At 43.9% G+C, this 25437-nt stretch overlaps 1 protein-coding gene across 4 annotated transcripts; it reads right to left on the bottom strand.

Annotated features, from left to right (window-relative positions):
• Positions 1–1446: 1446 nt before the first annotated feature.
• Positions 1447–25397, bottom strand: LOC106585077 (poly [ADP-ribose] polymerase tankyrase-1). Of its 4 annotated transcripts, none has more exons than XM_014170855.2 (28): positions 24896–25396; positions 23695–23919; positions 23230–23325; positions 23014–23050; positions 22839–22914; positions 20093–20113; positions 17485–17579; positions 17195–17261; positions 16897–17083; positions 16554–16675; positions 16141–16232; positions 15838–15916; positions 15454–15625; positions 15135–15214; positions 14835–14980; positions 14214–14379; positions 12746–12965; positions 12333–12442; positions 11717–11905; positions 9658–9898; positions 9413–9495; positions 9134–9254; positions 8791–8888; positions 4183–4257; positions 3824–3929; positions 3445–3640; positions 3060–3216; positions 1447–1597 (listed from the first exon to the last, which is right to left on the bottom strand). In XM_014170855.2, the coding sequence occupies exons 1-28, from the start codon at positions 25347–25349 to the stop codon at positions 1511–1513; spliced, it is 3798 nt and encodes a 1265-aa protein (XP_014026330.1). In that variant the 5' UTR covers positions 25350–25396; the 3' UTR covers positions 1447–1510. The 4 variants fall into 4 exon arrangements, with proteins under 4 accessions (XP_014026330.1, XP_014026331.1, XP_014026332.1 ...); XM_014170856.2 differs by having other exon boundaries at positions 3445–3631; XM_014170857.2 differs by lacking the exon at positions 20093–20113 and having other exon boundaries at positions 24896–25397.
• Positions 25398–25437: the final 40 nt, after the last annotated feature.

Raw genomic sequence — 25437 nt, 5'->3', positions numbered from 1 at the left:
GGTCAACTGTAAGTACTATTATTGGGAAGCGGAAATGTCTAGGAACAGCAACGGCTCAGCGCAAAGTGGTAGGCCACACGAGCTCACAGAACGGGACCACCGAGTGCTGAAGCGCGTAAAAATCACCTGTCCTCGGTTGCAACACTCACTACCAAGTTCCAAAAAGCCTCTGGAAGCAACGTCAACACAAGAACTGTTCATCGGGAGCTTCATGAAATGGATTTCCATGGCCGAGCAGCTGCACACAAGTCTAAAATTACCATGCGCATTGCCAAGTGTCGGCTGGAGTGGTGTGAAGCTCACCGCCATTGGACTCTGGAGCAGTAGAAACACGATCTCTGGATTGATGAATCAGGCTTCACCATTTGTCAGTCCAACCGACGAATCTGGGTTCGGCAGATGCCAGGAGAACGCTACCTGCCCGAATGCATAGTGCCCACTGTAAAGTTTGGTGGAGGGGGAATAATGGTCTGGGGCTGTTTTTCATGGTTCGGGCTAGGCCCCTTAGTTCCAGTGAAGGGAAATCTTAACGCTACAGCATAGAATGACATTCTAGATGATTCTGTGCTTTTAGCTTTGTGGCAACAGTTTGGGGAAGGCCCTTTCTAGTTTCAGCATGACAATGCCCCCATCCACAAAGCAAGGTCCATACAGAAATGGTTTGTCGAGATTGGTGTGGAAGAACTTGACTAGCCTGCACAGAGCCCTGACCTCAACTCCATCAAACACCTTTGGGATGAATTGGAACACCGACTGCGAGCCAGGCCTAATTGCCCAACATCAGTGCCCGACCTCACTAATGCTTTTGTGGCTGCATAGAAGCAAGTCCCTGCAGCAATTTTCCAACATCTAGTGGAAAGCCTTCCCAGAGGAGTGGAGGCTGGTAAAGCAGCAAAGGTGGGGACCAACTCCATATTAATGCCCATGATTTTGGAATGAGATGTTCGATAAGCAGGTGTCCACATATTTTTGGTCATGTATGCATGTATATATGTAAGGATGGCTGGGGCAGGCCAGTATTACAGGGGTTACAGACTCTGGTTGAAAACAACAGGGTTGAAGAGAGGTGATTCTCCAAGTCACAAGGCATGATAAGGTGAGAATGGTAGCGAATTGTTAATATTCTGACACTGTAGGGCAGACGAGAGGGTGAATCTCTACAACCCTCTCCAGGGGTAGCTAGTGGGGAACCCACACACGCTATTGGGCCATACATGCGTCTGTCTATGCATGCAGCCAATGCAAAGGAAACCCGAAACACTCACCACAAGCAGGAGATAATATATTACAGTATACTTCATATGTCGTCTGAGCAGTCTACTGTTAACTCTACTGGACAAGAAGAATTGAACTGGAACTCAGGCTGTGAAGAAAATAAAAAAAAGGTTTAGACATTACAATAAAACAAAAAAGCACAGAGACAAAACACCAAAAAGCCCCAGTCTTGTGTGTTGTGGGTCAGCAGGACTGTGTTTTAGTAACTGTGTGAGATTGGTCTGGTGGTGCAGGACTAAGACTTCTGCTCCGCTCCTGCAGCAGACGCGGCTGTGCTCTCCGGCTTAAGGATCTGATAGGTGATGAGATACTCTGGGTAGGCCTGCAAACACACAAGGGACAGAAGTCAATGAGAAGAGCAAATACACTGAACTAAAGTATTAAAACGCAACATGCAACAATTTCAGATTTTACTGAGTTACAGTTCATATAAAGAATTCAGTCAATAGAAATAAATGAATTCGGCCCTAATCTATGGATTTCACATGACTGGGGAATATAGATATGGTCACAGATGCCAATTAAGGAAGTGGATCAGAAAACCAAGAGCATCCGAAACATGCTCATTGGGTGACATGTCTGGTGAGTATGCAGGCCATGGAAGAACTGGGACATTTTCAGTTTCCAGGAATTGTGTACAGATCCATGCGACATGGGGCCGTGCATTATCATGCGGAAACATGAGGTGACGGTGGCAGATGAATGGCACGACAACGGGCCTCAGGATCTCGTCACGGTGTCTCAATAAAATGCAATTGTGTTCGTTGTCTGTAGCTTATGTCTGTCCATACCATAACCCCACCACCAACATGGGGCACTCTGTTCACAACATTGACATCAGCAAACAGCTAGCCCACAGAATGCCAAACACACTGTTTGCATCTGCCCGGTACAGTTGAAACCAGGATTAATCCGTGAAAAGCACACTTCTCCAGGGTGCCAGTGGCCATCAAAGGTGAGCATTTGCCCACCGAAGTAGGTTACAACACCGAACTGCAGTCAGATCAAGACCCTGGTGAGGAAGACGCACACGCAGATGAGCTTCCCGAGACGGTTTCTGACAGTTTGCGCAAAAATTATTCCGTTGCACAAACCCCCAGTTTCATCAGCTGTCCGGGTGACTGGTCTCAGACGATCCCAAAAGGTGAAGAAGCAGGATGTGGAGGTCCTGGACTGGCGTGTTTACATGTGGTCTGCGGTTTTGAGGCCGGTTAGACGTACTGCCAAATTCTTTACCATAAGCCGCCTCTCCAACGTTGTTTTAGAGAAATTAACATACATTTTTTTGGCAACAGCTCTGGTGGACATTCCTGCATTAAGCATGCCAATTTTACGCTCCCTCAAATCTTTAGACATCTGTGGCATTGTGCTGTGTGACAAAACTGCACATTGTAGCGTGGCCTTCTATTATCCCCAACAAAAGGTGCACCTGTGTAATGATCATGCTGTTTAATCAGCTTCTTGATATGCCACACCTGTGAAGTGGATGGATATCTTGGCAAAGGAGAAACGCTCACTAACAGGGATGTAAGCAAACGTGCACAAAATTTGTGAAATACCTTTTTGTGCTTATGGAACATTTCAGGGATATTTTATTTCAGCACATGAAACATTGGACCAACACTTTACGTGTTGCGTTTATATTTTTGTTCAGTGTAATGAGTACAAATTATTCTCCATTGTGGATGCTTTTTAGTCCAGGTCTAGGCTTAATCTGTGTCCATAATGTCTGGAATTGCCTTTGGGTATAATTAAAGTTGTATTGAATGGAGTTGAGGTCTCACCTGCTCTCCTCTGTAGATTACATACTCTGCGTAGGCCAGGCCGTTGACGCTGGGCCGGCCAATCACAGAGTGATGTCCAGGGGGGGCGTGGGCCATCTTCATGGCACTGAACTGGAGGAAGGACTTCCCCAGGGTTACACGGCAGAATAACATCTGCCTGAAGGTTACAAAAAAAACATGGAGAAGAGGCGTCAAATTATGTTTCACTAATGATGTTTCACAATTATCAAAGCTCTGATGAAGGCCGGAATTGATTGATTAATTGATCGAGGGGCACTAGTTTGGCAACAGTGGTATAGAATGCTCGAGTCGTCAAGTGCTCTCTTCATGAGCGGTAAAGCCTTAAATGCACCTAAATGTGTTCTTTCTATAGATCATGTCTCACCTGTGGCACAGGTAACAGGAGCGGTCTTTGTGAGTGGGGCATCCGGTGCCGCCCCCGATGCCATAAACATACTGGTTACTCTTAGAGGAGTTCTCAGCAAAGTAGATCCCTGCTCCAAACATTCCTCCGATGTACGCATGCCGCTCGTCAAAGCCTTTGTGGATAATGGCATTTATGAACGGAGAACCTGGAGAACCAAAAAACATGAAACAAGAACAATGTCAAATACGATTGAAATTGACATCGCTAAAAACAAGAAATAAATGATAAACAGGGTTAACATTTATCCAGTGATGATCAGTTAAGACATTATTGCCATTCAGAAATAACAAGGAGCGTGGTAAAAAAAACAGGTTATAATATGAATATGTCTTGTTACCATGGAAGAGCATGCGCTCATTGTGGTGGTTGTGGTTCTCGTCCGAGATCTCCTTCTGGCGGTGTGTGTAACGCTCCCGCAGCTTCTTGTTGACCACCTTCTGGATCTGCATGGACACACAGACAGGAATCAACTAGAGCAGCAATACTGAGGACTTCTAATCTGCCTTCCTTTTCAGAAGATGGGATTGTTAACACTACCCGAGTTCCTGAAACCACGGTGGATTCTTACCAACCAATAACTGTGATCGAGGGTAGTACCAAAGTAAAGATGTGTGTATTTCTATCTTAAAGAGCTTCATCATAAGAGCAAATGTAGATCGTAGAGTGTGTAGTACTGTAATTGAATGTCAAGCTGACCTTGATGATGTTGTATCTGCTGAACACCCCTCCTGCGTTCCCTCCATCCCTGTGTTCTCTGATGCTACTTTGCATCTTGAGCAGAGAGAAGAAAAAAGAAAGTTAAAATCTTAAAAAGCATAGGATTTCATTACATTTCTCCAAACATGGCACTCTTTCACCCTTGAGTAGGGTTGCAAAGGGAGGGTATATGATCAGAAACTATTAGAATTTTGGTAACCATCAAGGAATATATAAAAAGATTTAGACGACATCTAGTGGCGTTTCCGGGTACTTCAGATTGTAAGAGGCGTCTTATCTCTGGCCCCGTTTAATATGTATAAAAAAAAAAAATTAAATAAAGGGAAAAAAAATGAATGACAAAGCAGTAAAACATCCTAAATATAAAACAGTCAACTTAATGGATACCATTGTTGTTAAATATGAAGGTTTCAGCATGAAATTGTAAAATAAACAAAACATTTTATAAAAATGTCAATATGACCTTGTTGTAAATGTTTTGGGGCCAAACTGGTTGCAGTTGAAAAAAAAAAAAAAATTCAATAGTTGGAAGGAAATAATGCCATTGTTGATTAGATGCTTAAAATTTTTTTTTTATTAGGCTATGTTCTAGGCTACACATTTTAAACATTAATACTTTGACAGTACCAGTCAAAAGCTCGGACACCTAATCATTCCAGGGTTGTAATTTATTTGAACCATTTTCTATATTGTAGAATCATAGTGAAAACATCAAAACTATGAAATAACACATATGGAATCATGTAATAACACCCCCCCCCAAAAAAATGTGTTATAAAAAAAATTCGAAATATATTTTCTAATTGAGATACTTCAAAGTACCCACCCTTTGCCTTGATGACAGCTTTGCACACTCTTGGCATTCTCTCAACCAGCTTCATGAGGTAGTCACCGGGAATGCATTTCACTTAACAGGTGTGCCTTGTTAAATATTAATTTGTGGAATTTAGGTGGGGGGTATACAGAAGATAGCCCTATTTGGTAAAAGACCAAGTCCATATTATGGCAAGAACAGCTCAAATAAGCAAAGAGAAACGACAGTCCATTACTTTAAGACATGAAGGTCAGTCAATGCGGAAAATTTCAAGAACTTTGAAAGTTTCTTCAAATGCAGTCGCAAAAACATTCAAGCGCTATGATGAAACTGGCTCTCATGAGGACCGCCACAGGAAAGGAAGACCCAGAGTTGCCTCTGCTGTAGAGGACAAGTTCATTAGGGTTACCAGCCTCAGAAATTGCAGCCCATATAAATGCTTCAGAGTTCAAGTAACAGACATCTCAACATCAACTGTTCAAATTTGAGATTTTCACTTCGAACCGCTGTGTCTTTTTGAGACGCAGAGTAGGTGAATGGATGATCTCCGCATATGTGGTTCCCACCGTGAAGCATGGAGGTGGTGTGATGGTGCTTTGCTGGTGACACTGTCAGTGATCCATTTAGAATTCAAGGCACACTTAACCAGCATGGCTACCACAGCATTCTGCAGCAATACACCATCCCATCTGGTTTGCGCTTAGTGGGACTATCATTTGTTTTTCAACAGCAGAATGACCCAACACACCTCCAGGCTGTGTAAGGGCTATTTGACCAAGAAGGAGAGTGATGGAGTGCTGCAGCAGATGACCTGGCCTCCACAATCACCCGATCTCAACCCAATTGAGATGGTTTGGTATAAGTTGGACCGCAGAGTGAAGGAAAAGCAGCCAACAAGTGCTCAGCATATGTGGGAACCCCTTCAAGACTGTTGGAAAAGCAATTCAGGTGAAGCTGGTTGAGAGAATGCAAAGCTGTGAAAGGCAAAGAGCTGCTACTTTGAAGAATCTCAACTATAAAATATATTTTGATTGGTTTAACACTTTTTTTAATTACTACATGATTCCATATGTGTTATTTCATAGTTTTGATGTCTTTATTTTGTAGAATAATAATGAAGAAAAAAAAACCCTGGAATGAGTAGGTGTCTGTGTGTTTGACTGGTACTGTGTGTGTTAAATAACACACACACACACACACACACACACACACACACACACACACACACACACACAAAAGTTTGGACACACCTACTCATTCCAGGGTATTTTTTTCTTCATTATTATTCTCTTTATTTTTAATATTTTGTAGAACACGCACGCACACACCTACCTAGTTGGACACCCCTTTGAATTAGTGAATTCAGCCATTTCAGCCACGCGCGTAGCAGACAGGTGTATGAAATCGAGCACACAGCAATGCAATCTCCATAGACAAACATTGGCAGAAGAATGGCCTTACTGAAGAGCTCAGTGACTTTCAACGTGGCAACGTCCTAGGATGCCACCTTTCTGCGCTCCTAGAGCTGCCCTGGTAAGTGATTTTATTGTGAAGTGGAAACGTCTAGGGGGCAAGTGGTAGGTCACACAAGCTCACAGAATGGGACCGCCGATTGCTGAAGCCCGTAGTGTGTAAAAATCCTCAGAATAATCTGAAAAACTCAGAGTTTCAAACTGCCTCTGAATGCAACATCAGCACAATAACTGTTTGTCGGGAGCTTCATGAAATGGGTTTCCATGCGCAATGCCAAGCGTCGGCTAGAGTGGTGTAAAGCTCACCGCCATCGGACTCTGGAGCAGTGGAAACACGTTCTCTGGAGTGATGAATCACGCTTCACATCCGACTGTCCGACGAACAAATCTGGGTTTGACGGATGCAAGGAGAAAGAAGGCTACCTGCCCCAATGCATAGTGCCAACTGTAAAGTTTGCTGGAGGAGGAATAAAGGTCTGGGGCTGTTTTTCATGGTTCGTGCTAGGCCCCTTAGTTCCAGTGAAGGGAAATCTAAATCCTACAGCATACAATGACATTCTAGACATTCTGTGCTTCCAACTTCATGGCAACAGTTTCTGGAAGGCCCATTCCTGTTTCAGCATGATAATGCCCCGTACACAAAGCAAGGTCCATACAGAAATGGTTTGTCAATCAGTGTGGAAGAACTTGACTGTCCTGCACAGAGCCCTGACCTCAACCCCATCGAACACCTTTGAGATTAATTGGAATACCGACTGCGAGCCAGGCCTAATCGCCAAACATCAGCACCCAACTTCACAAACACTCTTGTGGCTGAATGGAAGCAAGTACCTGCAACAATGTTCCATCATCTAGTGGAAAGCCTTCCCAGAAGAGTGGAGGCTGTTATAGCAGCAAAGGGGGGTGCAACTCCATATTAATGCCCAGGATTTTGGAATGAGATGTTCAACGAGCAGGTGTCCACATAATTTTGGTCAATCACATTCCACACTGCCCTTTCCCACCTAGACAAAAATAACACCTATGTGAGAATGCTGTTCATTGACTAGAGCTCAGCATTCAACACCATACTGCCCTCAAAGCTCATCACTAAGCTAAGGACCCTGGTACTAAACACCTCCCTCTGCAACTGGATCCTTGACAACAGGATCCTTGACTACCCCCCAAGGGTAGGCAACCCCAGACCTGCCAGGCTGACCCTCAACACTGGGGCCCCTCAGGGGTGAGTGCTTATTCCCCTCCCTGTACTCCCTGTTCACACACGACTGCATGGCCAAGCACGACTCCAACACCATCATTAAGTTTGCTGACGACACAACGATGTCACAGTCTATAGGGAGGTCAGAGACCTGGCAGTGTGGTGCCAAGACAACAACCTCTCCCTCAATGTCAGCAAGACAATGGAGATACTCGTGGACAACAGGAAAAGGAGGGCCGATTAACATCAAAGGGGCTGTAGTGAAGAGTTTCAAGTTCCTTGGTGTCCACATCGCCAACAAACTATCAAGTGGTCCAAACACACCAAGACAGTCGTGAAGAGGGCAAAACACCACCTTTCCCCCTCAGGAGACTGAAAAGATTTGGCATGGGTCCCCAGATCCTCAAAAGGTTCTACAGCTGCACAATCGAGAACATCCGGACAGGTTGCATCACCGCCTGGTATGGCAACTGCTCGGCATCTGACCGTTAGGTGCTACAGAGGGTAGTGCGTACGGCCCAATACATCACTGGGGCCAAGCTTCCTGCCAACCAGGACCTATATACTAGACGGTTTCAGAGGAAGGCTCTAAAAATTGTCAAAGTATCGAGCACCCAAGTCATAGACTGTTCTCTCTGCTACCAAACAGCAAGTGGTACCGGAGCGCCAAGTCTAGGTCCAAAAGGCTCCTTAACAGCTTCTATCCTCAAGCTATAAGACTGCTGAACAATTAATCAAATGGCCACCCAGACTTTTTACATTGACCACCCCTTTGTTTTTACACTGCTGCTACTCGCTGTGTATTATCTATGCATAGTCACTTTAACCCTAACTACATTTACAAATTACCTCAACTAACCTGTACCCCCACAAATTGACTCGGTACCGGTACTCCCTGTATATAGCCTCGTTTATGTTATGTAATTACATTTTTTACTTAAGAAAATATTTACTAAATAAACTTAACTATTTCTTGAACTGCATTGTTTGTTAAGGGCTTGTAAGTAAGCATTTCACAGTAAGGTCTACACCTGTTGTTTTCGGCACGTGACAAATAACATTTGATTTGACACACACACACACACACACACATCTGAACCCACCTCCTCCTCCACTGATTGGCCCTCTTTGTCGTCAGGGGCTAGGTCGATGAGGACCGTGCCCTGGTTGGCACAGTGGAATGTCAGGTACGGGTTGGCACCTGGAGAAAAAACAAAGCACCTGTTACGCACTCATACTTGGTTATATATTGGAGTGGTTTTCCACCTATACTTTAAGGGCAAGTATACCAGACACATATTAGGCCTAATCCTGAACTACAAATAAACTTTCAATAGAGAATCTCCATTCCAGGAATAGGAAGAATAGTCTGGGAAGTATTTGATGCAACAATAAATGGGAAACATCACATGAGCGCCTCAGAGATTTCTCTGGGAATGTCCTGACCTTGTTGTCCCCCCAGCAGCCTCTCCACTCCCTTGATGAGTTTGTGTCGGTGGCCGTAAGCGTTGATCCCAATCTCCTTCAGTTCCTCGTGACCCATGTCAGCCAGCACATCCAGAGAGATCTGGGAAAGAACAGGACATTTCGTACAGAGCAGGGATCCTGAACTGTGACATGACAACAGCTAGTCCAACAGGGGCAAAATAAATAAAATATCAGACTAATTAGATGCCCTATTAAATAAAAAATGATAACATGAAACCCAAATCAATGAACACTCACCTGTTCTCTCTCAAAGATTTCCCTTATATGCTCCAGACCCAAGCTCTTCAGGAACTGACCGATGTTCATGTCCAACATTGCCACTGGAATACAAACACCACAAGAGCAAATTCAGCATGCAAGTAAAATGACTGATTCATCTGTACCGACTAAGATTTCAACCATATTCTACCAAAACTAGTAGAATATCAGCTGCTTGCTAAAACCCAGCTCAGTTGTGATCCAGGCTCTTCATCTATACTCACATTCCCCCTCCTTCCTGTCGGAGCCCGCAGCCCCGTCGGCCACTCCGGAGGTCCCTGCGGCCCCGAGCTCGTTGAGGGGCCCGGCCAGGTTGTCGATGCTGCTGGCTGCAGAAAGGCAAGAGGGCGTGGAGGCTGGGGAGATGACCGAGCCTGCACTGACCACCGTGGCCTGGGGCTTGAAGCAGCTGGGCAGGGCATCTGGGGGCATGGCATCCATCAGCAGGGCACGGATGTCATCAGCCTGAAAGAGGAGGAGGACATAATTAGAGGGAGAAGTCATGGGTGAGAAGGGGCTCGAATTGTTGGCCTAATCCCTAATTTCTAAGCGTGTCCACACACACACACACACACACACACACACACACACACACACACACACACACACACACACACACACAGCCTTCGGAAAGTATTCAGACCACTTGACTTTTTCCACATCTTGTTTCCACAGCCTTATTTTAAAATGGATTTAAAAAATTTAATATATATTTTTTTAAATCACAAAATTCCCCATAATGACAAAGCAAAAACAGGTTTAGAAATGTTTGCTAATTTATTACAAATATTTAACAGAAATAACTTATTTACATAAGTATTCAGAACCTTTGCTATGATACTCGAAATTGAGCTCATGTGCATCCTGTTTCCATTGATCATCCTTGAGATTTTTCTACAACTTGATGATTCCACCTGTGATAAATTCAATTGATTGGACATTATTTGGAAAGGAACACCTGTCTATATTAGGTCCCACAGTTGAAATTGCATGTCAGAGCAAAAACCAAGCCATGAGGTCGAAGAAATTGTCCATAGAGCTCCGAGACAGGATTGTGTCAAGTCACAGATCTGGGGAAGGGTACAAAAACATTTCTGCAGCATTGAAGGTCCCCAAGAACACAGTGGCCTCCATCATTCTTAAATGGAAGAAGTTTGGAACCACCAAGACTCTTGCGAGAGCTGGCCATCCGGCCAAACTGAGAAATCGGGGAAAAGGGCCTTGGTCAGGGAGGTGACCAAGAACCCGATGGTCACCCTGACAGAGCTCCAGAGTTCCTCAGTGGAGATGGGAGAACCTTCCAGAAGGATCGCCATCTCTGCAGCATTCCACCAATCAGGCCTTATGGTAGAGTGGCCAGACGGAAGCCACTCCTCAGTAAAAGAAACATGACAACACGCTTGGAGTTTGCCGAAAGGCACCTAAAGACTCTCAGACCATGAGAAACAAGATTCTCTGGTCTGATGAAACCAAGATTGAACGCTTTGGTCTGAATGCCAAGAGTCACATCTGGAGGAAACCTGGCACCATCCCTACGGTGAAGCATGGTGATGGCAGCATCATGCTGTGGGGATGTTCTTCAGCAGCAGGGACTGGGAGACTAGTCAGGATCGAGGCAAAGATGAACGGAGCAAAGTACAGAGAGATCCTTAATGAAAACCTGCTCCAGAGCACTCAGGACCTCAGACGTGGGCGAAGGTTCACATTCCAACAGGGCAATGAGCCTAAGCACACATGCAAGACAGCGCATGAGTGGCTTTGGGACAAGTCTCAATGTCCTTGAGTGGCCCAGCCAGAGCCTGGACTTAAACCTGATCAAACATCTATGGAGAGACCTGAAAATAGCTGTGCAGCCACGCTACCCATCCAACCTGAGCTTGAGGGGATCTGCAGAGGAAAATGGTAGAAACTCCCCAAATACAGGTGTAGCAAGCTTGTAGCGTCATACCCAAGAAGACGAGGCTGTAATCGCTGCCAAAGGTGCTTCAACAAAGTACTGAGTAAAGGGTCTTTCTAAAAAAACTGTTTTTGCTTTGTCATTATGGGGTAATGTGTGTAGATTGATGAGAAAAAAAAACAATTTAATCAATTTTAAAATAAGGCTGTAACATAACAAAATGCGGAAAAAGTCAAGGGGTTTAAATACTTTTCCGAATGCACTGTTGATGGGGGAAAATGGTAAGCATATCATAATTCAAGCAAATGCCAGCCATTTACAGCAAAAAACACTTGATTTTGTGGCATTGCCAACTGCTCTAACAGTAGGAGAGCAAGACATTTTACCGTAGCCAGGTCCAGTGCGGTCTGTCCCTCCTGGTTCTTCATGGTGGGGTCTGCTCCATGGGCCAGCAGCAGAGCACACAGCTGGGTACGGCCCTTCTGAGCTGCTTCGTGGAGCGGGGTGAAGGCCCACTTATCTGTAGCGTTCACACATGTGTTGAACTTTATCAGGAGGGCAGCAATGTCCACGTGCTGTAAGAAAGAAGAGGAGAGAAAGAGGAAAGACAGGAGAGGAGTAGATGAGAGACAGCGGAGAGGAGCAGAGAAGATAGAAGTAGCAGATGAGGAGACACGAGAGGAGAGATCAGCAACACGATTTAATCATGACATGCCCAAAAACTAATGACATCCAAGCTGTTACATATCTAAGCTTTCCACAAGGTCACTTTCACAGTGTGGGTGTTTTGTCCTGTCCTGTATGGTTTTCTATAAGGTTTTGTAACCTAAACAATGCATACAATACCTTCTAAGAAATCCTCCAAGCTGTTACATATTTTAGGCCAGAAGGTCACAGGGTAGGTGTTTTGTATGCATTTTCTATGCTAAATAAAACTTATGTCAAACCGTACAGCATGTACAATGGGTTCCAAGGCCTGATGTAGACTTGGTGCGGACTCACCCCATAGGAGGCAGCGTTGTGCAGGGGGATGAGGCCTCCTTTGTCCTGTGCGTTGACGTCAGCCCCGTGCTCCAGGAGATACTCCGCCACCTCCAGGTTGTTGTAGCCAGCTACAGGAGGGGAGAAACATGACAACATGAAAGATATTTCTGTAATGTGTCTAAGTAATAATATAGCTCCTAATGATCTAAATTCCCAGGGTTTGATGATCTGCCTGTCATAATTGTATGTAAGGAGATAAAGGTCTGTGTATGGGTTCCACATTTGCTATTAAATGAATCGATTCCACTGCTTTGCTTGCTATTATGGGCAACTGTAAAGCACTGACAATTGCTAATGTAAAGAGTGCTTTATAAAAATCTAAAATTGATTTGATTCCATGAATAGATTCGGAGGGCTGGTACGTCCAGTACCTGCGAGGTGCAGGGGGGTGGAGTTACGTCCCTGTGTGTCTCTACAGTTGATGTTCTCTGGGCTGCAGAGTTTCTGGACACGGGCCAGACAGCCCTTCTTAGCAGCGTCCAGCAGTGCAGCGTCCCCTCTCAGCAGGTCCTGGATGTCCGTGTCGCCATCCTTCACCATGTCCAGAGGCATGTTACCGTCACGGTTCTTCTTGGTGGGGTCTGCTCCATGCTGGAGAAACATCAAAAATATACACTGAACAAAAATATAAAAACGCAACAAGCAACAATAAAGATTTCATTGAGTTACAGTTCATAAGGAAATCAGTCAACTGAAATAAATTAATTAGGCCCTAACCTATGGTTTTCACATGACTGGGAATACAGATATGCATCTGTTGGTAACATATACCTTAAAAAAAGGTAGGGGTGTGGATCAGAAAACCAGTCAGTGTCTGGTTTGACCAACATTTGATGGTGGCCTGTGGAATATTGGCCCACTCCTCTTCAATGACTGTGTGAAGAGGTTGGGAACTGGAACACGCCGTTGTACACATTGATCCAGAGCATCCCAAACATGCTCAATGGGTGACATGTCTGGTGAGATGCAGGCCATGGAAGAACTGGAACATATTCAGCATTCAGGAATTGTGCACAGATACTTGCAACATGGTGCATTGTCATGTTGAATCATGAGGTGATGGCGGCGCATGAAAAGGCACAGCAATGGGCCTCAGGACCTTGTCACGGTATGTCTGTGCATTCAAATTGCCAATCGATAAAATCAATTGTGTTCGTTATCCGTAGATTATGCCATACCATAACCCGACCACCACCATTGGGCACTTTGTTCACAACAATGACATCAGCAAACCAGTCACCCACACGACACTAGATCTATCATCTGCCAGGTACAGTTGAAACTGAGATTAATTTGTTAAGAGCACAATTCTCCAGCATGCCAGTGTCCATCGAAGGTGAGCATTTGCCCACTGAAGTCAGTTACGATGCCCAACTGCAGTCAAAAACAAATTGACACCTGTGGCATTGTGTTGTGTGAAAACTGCACATTTAGGAGTGGCCTTTGATTGTCCCCCGCACAAGGTACACCTGTGTAATGATCATGCCGTTTAATCACCTTCTTGATATGCCCCACATTTCTGGTGGATGGATTGTCTTGGCAAAGGAGAAATGCTCCCTAACAGGGATGCAAACAAATTTGTACCAAACATTTGAGCGAAATGTTTTTTGTACACATGGAACATTTCTGGGATCTTTTATTTCAGCTCATGACACATGGGACCAACACATTACATATTGTTCAGTATACATACAAAAATCTCATAGTTTAATAGTTTGTTCTGTCGTAGAAAATCTCTTATAGCTATACATACTTCCCTGTTTTGACTGTATAAATGCCTCCTTATAGCCTCAGGCCATTTGGTCCTGATCATTTCAGAAGAGGCACAGGAAGACTAACCTTGAGCAGCAGTTTGCAGATCTCGTATTTGCCCTTGGCAGCAGCCTCGTGGAGAGGGGTGAACTTCCAGAGGTCAGCTACGTTCACCGATGCCCCGTGTCTCACCAGCAGCTCAGCCACCTCATAGTGACCGTAGGAGCAGGCGTTGTGGAGGGGCACCAGACCACTGCAGGACAGACAGAAGAGGCTAACTAGTTACACCACTGAAGGAACAGAGATCCTATAAATTATGTGTTTCAATTATTGAAAGTGTCAAGTACCGTGTGTATTTAATGTAAAATAAAATCCAATGATAAAGACATTCAAAAGAGAATGAAAGCCTTTTTATTGACTATATGAGGTAAAAGCAAAAGCAGCAGTCTTGTAAAAAACAGACAGACCGAGGTAATACATTAACATTTTAATCATTTAGCAGACGCTCTTATCCAGAGTGACTTACAGGAGCAATTAGGGTTAAATGCCTTGCTCAAGGAAGCAAACAGACAGACAGACAGACACACATTACTGTTTTTCCTTACCGGGCTCAGGGTTTCGAACCAGCAACCTTTCAGTTACTCGCCCAACGCTTTAACCGCTAGGCTACATTGTCCTCCTAGGGTGGACTAGGAGGACGACACGTACCCTTTGTCTTTAGCATGTACGTCAGCTCCATGATGTAGCAGGTACTCCACCACGGCCACACGGTTGTAGCCTGCAGCAAAGTGCAGAGGGGTAGAGTGACGACCCTCCAGGTCCCGACAGTTCACATTCTGAGGAGTGCAGAGTTGCTACAACACACAGACGAGACAACATAGACAGAAGATCAAGCGTGAGAGAGGATTGAGGGAGACATCTTGGATTCGTGGTGGTATGTAGAGCATCGTTGTTGCATGTAACGGGATTGAACTCACGAACCTGAGATGATGTAGCTGATCAGCTTACCTGCACAGTGTCCAAATCTCCAGCCTTGGCGGCTTCCAGAAACCGGTAGTCGACATCAGAGTTACGGGTTGGAATATTTTCTGTAGGAAAACATACCGAGATAAAAAAATAATAATTTAAAACACTATGATGTATGGGCAACATAAATCGATTGTTTCTCTGTTTATACATCTTGCTAACGTTCCAACATTGATTAACATAGCCTAGAAGTTAAGGCCATGCATCTTACATCCACACAAGCAACATTGTCAATCACAACGTAGATAGAAGAATATGAAAAATTATCTTTGTATTTAACCAAGACGCTCTACTGCTGTACCATTGAGGATCTGCTGCACGGCCTCGTTGCCCATCTGTGAGGCAGTGAAGCCCTGCAGGGAGACGATGGCCGGGTCGGCCCCGTAGCTCAGCAGCAGCCTGCACGTCTGGATGTGGCCCGCCAGGGCTGCCCTGTGGAGGGCTGTCTGCCCCAGGGTGTCCACCGCATTTACCTGGAGGGAGGGAGAGAGACAGACAGAGGGAAGAGTCAGTCACTCAAACAGCAACATACTCACAGCTAAATATGATACGTTTATTTCATGAAATATTTTGAGTCACGTTATCAGATAGAGGCTGGGAGCAAGTGAGAGAGAAAGGAGAGAAAAGAGTTAGATGAAAAGGTACATTAAATGATATGGTAATAGTGAGACCCTGCAGTGTTCACCTTGGCTCCATGTTTCTGCAGCACCTCCAGGATGTCGTTGTGTGCTCTCTCAGCCGCTACATGCAGAGTCGTCATGAAGCTAGACAGGACGAGAGAGAGACAGAGAACCATTCATACCTCACCCAGGGGCTATATGAATGCATATGGCAGTGTTTCCAGACAGCGTGCAAAGGTCCTAAAAAACCCAACATTCTCAATTGAAACCAATAGGTACCAAACTATTTTTGGTGGGGGGTGGGGGCGTCTTATACACTGGTAGGAGAAACATTGATACATGGTCTCTGAGTTTTAATGGTGTCTTACTCTTTGTTCTTCTCGTTGACGTTGGCACCTTTACGCAGTAGCAGCTCGGTCACCTGCTTCCGTTTGGGGTGAGGGGAAGCAACGGCACAGTGCTGAAACACAGGGACAACACCTTCCATGAATCACTGTCCATCACATGCTTTACGCAAAATCCTTCAGGTTTTGTACTTGTTTTATAGTGGTCATCCTAGGTTATGCATGTCACACAAACACGTTCCGATACAGACATAATATTATGGCACCACTGTCCTCTATGTAGTGCTCAACTTTTGACCACGGACCATTTTTCAAAAGTAGTGCACTAAAGGGAATAGTTTGCCATTTGTGACACATCCATAGCTGTATATTATGAGATAATGTTAGGTGTCAGCACTGTGACATTGAGCATTAGCCAGAAGGAGAAGGGATCTCACCAGGGCTGTCTCGTTGGTCTGTGGGTGTTTGAAGCTAATGATCTCCAGAGCCAGAGTCTTCTTCACCTTGGCCATGTCTGCCTCCCGAGCTGCCTGGAGCAGCGAATGACCTTTAAACTCATCTGGATGGTAGAAAGAGGATATTGACATTAATGTGAGAAGACCTGAGTGCTCAGGCAGGCATGCTCTTCAGTTTAGAAGGCGTGTGAGAGTGTGTTGTGTGCCGTCTATAGTCTTTGCGAATAGGGAGTGATGTGTGTGTATATAAGTATGTTTTTCTTCTTTGTTAACATGTATAAGGGGTGTGTGTGTGTGTGTATGCATGTCTCCCAGCAGAACTCACAGGTGAGCCGCTCTTTGAGTTCGGGGGTGGGGGCCAAGTCCACGGCGCTCTTGCTGTGGCAGTTGAGCAGGTTGGGGTCGGCCCCGTGGCTCAGCAGCAGAGAACACACCTCCACGCGGTTCTTAGACGCAGCCTCGTGGAGAGGAGTGAACTGCCACAGGTCCATGGCATTCACACACGCTCCATGCTGTAAACACACAGACGAGTTAATCAGTCATTATGCATCAATAAAAGCATTCGGCATTCTAAAAAGTCGAATTAAAGCGGGGTTTCAATGACAGGTCGATAGAACCCTTACCTTGAGAAGAAGCTCTGTGACCTCAAAGTGTCCATAGGAGCAGGCGTTGTGAAGAGGGACCAGGCCACTGTACGACAAATATAAAGCCTTTTAATTGAATGATCATCATTCATTTCAAGTTCTACAAATTAAATCACTATGACAATATGGTTGACTTTCTCAGCTGTGAAAATGTCTGAGAATGGGTCTTAGACCAGGAAACAGGGTAATGGCTCCTAATATAATTCACTACTTTTAACCAGGGCCTATATGGTGTTTTTGCGATGCAGTCTATTTCAGAATTGCCTTACCCTTTGTCCTTGGCATGGACGTCTGCGCCGTGCTGCAGCAGTAGCTGGACGATGCGTACGCGGTTGTAACCAGCCGCCAGGTGCAGTGGCGTGGACTGGAAAAGAGGACATGTTATTAGACACACAGAGCCCAGAGTCAATGCACCTCAGAACACACTGCCTTTAGGGAGCCAGAGTGAGTGAATGGCTGATTATGTTTGGAAGCAAACTGTATACACTAGGTGGTCTGTGTGTTTTCATCGCAGTCAAGGTAAATGGTGGAAGGATGCAAGCTCAGAAAGGTTGTAGTCCACCCCAAAAACAACAACTAGTGCTTTTTGAAGTCGGTTCGGTTTGATTATTAAAAATTAAATCTATTAATACATTACATTTATACATGAAATGCATTAAGAAATAATGACATTAAAATGATTTGAGCTTTTAATGGAAATTCCCAAGACAAAAATAGTGAACGTTCAATTGCCAGGTTCACCTTGAGTAGACAATAAGGAAATTACTATGAAATATTAAAATATCAGTTGTGTATGTTACTTAGTTATTTGATTACTTGATTTTTAATTCCATAAAGTCATCATCTCTGCTCAGGCAGTAGCAGCCAGACAATATTATTTCTGTGTCCTCCATACCGTATCGTCATTAGTCATCCTATTTAGCTAGGTTAGCCTGCCTAAGTATGCTGCAGAGCAGTGTGACATTTAACATTTTTTTGGTATTAGTTCTTCAAAGTAGATAAGGCATACTTTCACGAACTCTGTCTATCCCTCTCTCGTTGTGTACATTCCTCCCTCATGCGGTCTGTGCGTATCTAACCTAACGTAGCAGGCATAAAAGTGTATCCATCTCTGTCCAAGACGGAAAGAACAGGCGCAATGGGTTATGGTCATTATGGTAATTACCTCATTCCTGATCAGAACTAGGTTGAATATTTGCTTAATGAAAACTACAACTCCCTTCAGCCCAGCTTCCCACAGTCCTTGACTTGATTTCTCTCGTGAATTATTTGATTTCTCTCTAGCGAAACGGCACGTTCGTCTCACAAAAAACCTTAACTTAACGGAATTCAAGGAGTTTAACAGACGTTGGTCAATTAGTTGTCTAATAGCCCCCCCCCCTCCCAAAAAAAGTTGTTAATCGCTTAGCACTAACAACTGCCCTATCTATGCAAGTCTGACAGCAAGTCTCAGATCCTGCATCTTAAAAATATACTTCTTAGGTCACACACTGACGCACGCTTACCTCTGAAAATAAAGGAGAAAAGGGAAATCTGACTTCCAACATACATCATATTAATGTGAAATGGAAACATTGAGCTAATCAAAATGGAGTTTGCCCCTCAACTACACCCCTTACAAAACATAACATACAGGTTGTTAAAAGGCTGGCTAAGGAAGGCTTGAATCTACTGTGTATTCATAAAAATGTGTTTGTGTATGCCCATTCCAAATCACATGGTGCCTATGTGAACCAAGCATTACAATGTTAGCGTACACAAAGCTGTGTCATAGATAACAGTTATCCACCCATGAGTCTACCAACAGTTGACCTCGCAGACAGAGAGGAAGAAACAGTAGCATTCATGCACTGGTATTAAGAAAGAAATAAGATCACAGCACAACTCAGACATAGTGAGGATGATCACTGAATCACTGGAACACGACAGATTTACCAAATCAGGGCCCGGTTTCCCAAAAGCATCTAAAGGCAATGGCAGGTCTTCGGTTCTTTTGGGAAACCGGGCCCTGACTAATAATAGGATCATTCAGTGTTTGATGAAGGCAATCACAAGGAAAGAAATGCATTAATACAAAAAGCATGAGCAGCGACGACGGCACAGCACTTAAAGATGAGGAATGATTTGTTTTGTTTTTAACCAAGGAATATGACCTAGTCAAGACTAGAAGAAGTGAGAAGTGGACAGTGACCAAATCACAAACAGTACAAGAACTGATTGACAAAATGCAGGCGGAGGCTTCCAGACATGCGCAAATGATTATCAAAAAAGAAAAGTCACAGGCCTAGAATAAATAGAAATGATTGAAAAGCAAGAAGTGATTGAAACTTGGCAGAGGTGAAAGGGTGTAAAGCAGTTAGATAGAGGGATGCAGAAAGGAGGAGGGAGCACTCTGGAAAAGCAGGCAATGTGGAATTTGAGCTCCTTTCCAAATCCAACGAGCGGAGCAGCCGTGGCCTTAGAACCACCTTCCAACCTCCACCACACACACACCACACCCGGGTCCAAATAGTAGGCACGTATGATTTCTTTCAAATACTTTCAGAATTTGATTGAGACTGCCTGGAGTGTCAAATGGGCGTAGTTTACACTTTGGGGACTAGTCCTACTCCATCATTACTATTGCACCAGACAAGCTCAAATCACACACAGCTAAAGTATTTGAAAGACAACAAATCGTATTTCAACCCAGGTCTGGCACACACACACACACAGGAGCATTAGGGTGGGAAATATGAAAGTGACCAGTAGACCCAGGTCCATGATGTGCAATTATGAGTGAGAGCCAGCGTATTGGTCAAATAAAACACGGATTAAAGAAAAAATGTACATTACAAAAGTGCAACAATCAGGTGGCTGTTATCGAGATAAACTTACCAGCATTTTTTGGGATGTTGACTGATCGACAATGTTGCCAGATTCACACAAAAAACAAAACAAAACAAAAAATTACAAAATTGTAGCATTTTTCTTTCACAGCAAGAGAGGATACTTCTAGCCTATCACCCTTTTAAAGTAATTGAGAAACACCAGAATTATCACTTCATATAAATTCAAAGTGACACCAGGTACAATGAGTACACAGCTTAAGGGAAATGTGACTTCTCTCGTGGTTTCTCCGAGGTATTCTTAATAAGGCAGCCAGGCTCCCTGGTTATGCCCTAAGGACAAATGGCCCAGTCATAAACCCAAACATGTTCCGCCAACAAATCAAAGATGGAGGAGGAAAAGCTGCAATGATTAGAAAAAAATTGAGGATTTCCTAAATGTCAGTTGAGAACAAGGTAATGTGCTTGGAAAACCTATATCAAAGAATATTGATTAGGATTTTAATTTATCCACTTTAGGGACCTGGTTAGCCAGAGTGAATTACGATGGCAGAAAAATACTGCTCGTCCTAGTCAATAGCCTCAAGAGTACAAATTACTCATAATTACGAAAAGGAGACCAAGATATGGTTTCTTGCCAACTAGGAGATTTTTGACAAGGACTTCCCTATTTATGAGAATGCACTGGGGGTGAAAAACTGAATATTTAAAAACTGGTGCCAAACAGGAAAAGGGGTAAACAAAAAAATACAAAAATCAAAACAACCCAGTCCTACTCCACAATTACCAATGGAAAGTAGAGCCTTCTGACTTTTCAAGTACACACTTTCCTCAGACTGAAGTTAATTGTCTAGTCATGACGCCCTGAGTAGAGAAAGGAAGGCTCTGGTGAAGCACAATGCTCTTTGATCTAAACACTCACGCATCAACAGCGAAAAACAACAAAGCAAAGATTTTCATAATCCTAAACAGGCACCCTATCTACAGTATGTCGACAAAGCCCGGCATGAGTCATGACAGCAAGTCAATGACAGTGACACAGTGTGCTAAAGGAGGCAGAATGCCATGATTTAAAATGAAATTCCCATAACATATGCCGTACATGATAGAATATGAATGGACGTGGTTAACCATGACCTAATATTTAAACAGATTTTTAGGCCTACATAAAAAAAAAAAAAGCTGAAAGCTTAGAGCTATTATATTCAATTAGCGCTCAAGATATCAGTTTTCTTAGGAATTAGGAACATTTTATGGATATAGGGACAACTTGGTTATAGAAAACATTGGGTGTGCAGAAGACAGAGGATCAGTGTTTCTAGGGTCAGGGGTAACTGAGGGACCAAAATAAAAGTGAAAATATTTCCTACCAAACACCCCCCCCCCCCCCCAAAAAAAAATATATATATATTTGGAGCAATACCTAACCACTCAAGGAGTAGAAAATAAGATAAGAGCCTTAGTCTTAACCACAGCAACAACAAAAATACTTAACTTCTACACACAGGGGATGGTTGAACAGGGTGAGATATTTTCATATACAATGAAACAAACGGATGACATTTCGACTCTGATCACAGGAGCTAAAAATATTTAGACAGATGGGCATCTTTTAGGTCAAATATCAGAGAAATCCATGTTGATAGATAACCATTAAAGGGATACTGAAGGATTTTGGCCATTTATCTTCTCCCCCAGAGTCAGATGAACACGTGGAAACCATTACCATTTTTATGTCTCTGTGTGCAGTGGGAAAGAAGTTGCTAACTAGCGTTAGTGCAATTGGTAACTAGTTTTAGCGCAATGACTGGAAGTCTATGGTAATTGCTAGCATGTTAATAGATACCATCGACACAAATAGAACAATGAGACAGATATTTCACCAGATGTATAAATATGAAGCACCCGCTTGGTGTTTCCACTTAATACAAAATATAGTAGTGAGAGGAAGCCCAGTGGCCGGCAGAAGATGAAAGGAGATGGAGTTTGGCCAACATTTAGCAAATTGTCTCACCGATGAAACATTTGATCTCAATACAGTTTTCTGTTGCCAAAACTACAATCTGTTATGAACAGAGTGGACTACGTTTTGTAGACTTTACCCTTTATCAAAGTTTAAAAATGGCATTGTTTCGAAGGAATGCAAAGGTGAATTGAGTTATTGCATATGTGCACTTCACTGAGTAGGCGATACCTAAAGGAAATATGCAGACGCTTGCTAGAACGGGCCAGTAGGATCTCGCTAGCTCTTGCTTGGCTCTGCCCACCTCCTTGCTTGTTCTGCCCACTATGGCTAATTTGGTCCTATTGGAAACGACAGGCTGTGGTCTATCTTGGTTTTGTTATAAAAATCTTTCCCATTGACTTCCAGACATAGCGCTAACACTAGTTAGCATTTGCTCGCAAAACTACATCTAACTTCCTTCATACTGGATGCAGAGACATAAAAATAGTGCATATGACTGGGGAAGTAGATTAATGGCTTCCTTGCCAAAATCCCAAGCATCCCTTTAAGTCAATACAGTAAATTGAGTCAAGCTTCCCCTGCTTAAATCCAATCCAATGACAAATCCTTTTCATATTATGCTCCTTAAAATAATCAGACTAGGATGAGATGGTGTTTTTAATCCCCACACAACAGTGACTTTGTTTTGGTAATTAGGCTGACAGAGTTTCTCCATACTTTTGTTGCTGTTGGTCACGCAAATCTTATGAACAAGTCAAGCATCTGCTACAATATTATACAACATTAATAGAATGTGTGGGGATGGAAGGTTGTGATGGTGAAATTTTACCTTGCGGCCATCACTGGCATGGCAGTTGACATTTAACGGGGTCAGTAGTGCCATCAGTTTCTCCTCGTTGCCACTCCTGTAGCACACAGATAACAGAGAACAGAGGAGAGACATTACATATGTTGTATTATAAAATGTGTAAAGAGGTGATAGGTAACATAAAAATAGCACTGACCTTGCTGCTTCCAGGAGTTCATCCTTCTTGTACTCACCTGAATACAAAATACCAGGTTAGAACAGCACAAAGTCCAGACAAGCCGTGATTCACATAAAAGGTTACAGTCCAGGTCGTTAGAGTGGTAGTCGAGTTAAAACAGAAAGACAACCTGGAACATACCCAACGTAATGGGGGATATAACTGACTGAAAGGGGGTTGTTGTATGAAACTCACCAGTGAGCACAGCCTTGGCAGAGGGGTCTGCCAGATCCAGGGCAGACTTGCCGTCCGTATTACGGATGTTGGGATCGGCGCCATGCTGGAGGAGCACTTTGTGAAGGAGACAGGAAACAGTTTCAATATTTTAATTCAATTATAGTCTTATTCCTTTGAGTTTAAAGTACTTTAATTTAACTATAGTCATGCACCTAAGTTCCCTTGTAGATTACTTAAATTCAATATAGTCAACATAAACCATGTTCATTTTGGAAAAGTTAACAGTGTTGAAAGAAACAAAATAGTATATTTGGGTGCAGGAATAAAGCACTGGGAGCAGCAATATTGTGTGGACCTCTCATTCATTTATCACAGTAAAATAAAATTGGGCTCAGCACAGGTATTCTCAGGTTTAGGATGTGCATGTCACCCTCATTATATACAAAGACAAAACAGACCATGATCATGGTAATCCATCCTTACCGATGCACACATCAATCTTGCCTTTGATGGCTGCCTCGTGCAGAGGTGTGTAGTTCCAGTTGTCCCGTGCATTGGGGTCTGCACCTTGGCAGAGCAGGAGACTGACCACCTCGGCATGGCCAAAGGAGCAGGCGTTGTGAAGGGGAATGAGACCACCGTCGTCTCTAGCATGCACATTAGCTCCAGTCTGTAAAAGGTGCTCAACCACATCCTTTCGTCCAAAACCTGACATGGCAACAGACAAAACCTGGTCAGTGCATACAAGTTAAGTTTCATTAGGTGTATGTAAAGGATACACATGGTATACACGTCCAACTAAATGCTTACATGCAGGTTCCTTCAACATTGCAACAACAATAAGAAATAATTATAAGAATACCAACATAAAGTAAATGGGTCAGTAGAATAGAATAAATATTTGAGCATAAGTACAATACAGGAAGGCACAATTTACAAGACGGCAGGTAGCCTATCGGTTAAGAGGTCGGGCCAGTAACAGAAAGGTTGCTGTGTAGAATCCCTGAGCTGACTGTGGAAATCTGTCTATGTGCCCTTCAGCAAGGCACTTAACCCTAATTCCTCCTGTAAATCATTCTGGATAAAAGTGACAAATGTCTAGGAGGGGGGTGACCTTTTGCCTAAAAGGTAAAGTAATGTCGCTTCTACAAAAGAAAAATAACAAAAAAACAGAGAGCACAATATCCACAACCTAAACTACTTTTTTTGCAGTTCCTCTAGAATGTCAAAACGGGGTGTGCACAAGCCCTACACTAACAGTCTGGATTCTGTAAATCAGCTGGTAACCAACCATTGCGTTGCTGAACACATGATTAAATGTATTGACACCCATGAAACAACACATCTGTGAATTTTTGTTTACACTTAGTAAGTAGTTAGCAGTTACGAGGGATGAGTTAGATTTGAGGCCTTCTGTCCCCATCGGTCGGTGTGCCAAACTGTTTTTAGCATTATAGTTTGCTAGCCGTTTTCGATGGGCCTTGGTCCTGGAAAACTAGCCAGATAGATAACGTTAGCGAATAAAAATATTAACATGTATTGTTAACTAATAACTAGATAGCCATTCCTGTCGTGACAACTACAGATTGTGATCTTTAGCACGCACAAGTAAGGCGATGTGCGAAAATACGTCAACGATCCAGCTCGCGCTAACAAAAACAAAGCTTGCTAGCGCTTAGCTAACCTGCAGCGAAATGCAGAGGGGTAGATTTTCGCCCGGCCATGTCCTTCGCATTCACATTCACCGAGTCTACAAGTCTCTTCACACGGGATACATCTCCATTCCGACAGGCCTCAAATAGATCCCTGAAAGCTCCACCGATCCCGCTACTGCCGTCACCGGGGCTCGTGCCTCCTGAACCGGGGCTCGAGACACTACTACTCTCCCCGCCGGAGGTTGTTGTGGTCGGGCTTGTGCTGCTCCCAGTGCTGAGGGCCGGGGCTGGAAGATCCGGAGAGCCCGAAGGATTCTCCATGCCTGCGCTGCATCCACGCTCACCATCCGGGGGCACTGAGGTCGCTGTCACAAGATCAATTGGCAGAGAGTCCGGAGGACTTACAGAAAGGGAACTGTTTCGTGGCGGAGATTGCAGGTTACCCTGCTGTTGTTGCTGCGATGAGCGACGAGACACCGCCATTTTCGCAGCAGCTCACTGGAAACAAAAACAGTCCTTTTCTTATTTTTCTTCAGTGGGGTTTATCGGCGGTTGGCATCCAACGTTATGG

This window comes from Salmo salar, chromosome ssa24, assembly GCF_905237065.1.
Source record: "Salmo salar chromosome ssa24, Ssal_v3.1, whole genome shotgun sequence".
NCBI lineage: Eukaryota > Metazoa > Chordata > Actinopteri > Salmoniformes > Salmonidae > Salmo > Salmo salar.
Note: the sequence above shows the minus strand (reverse complement) of the source record. Positions and strands in the feature narration are given on the sequence as shown.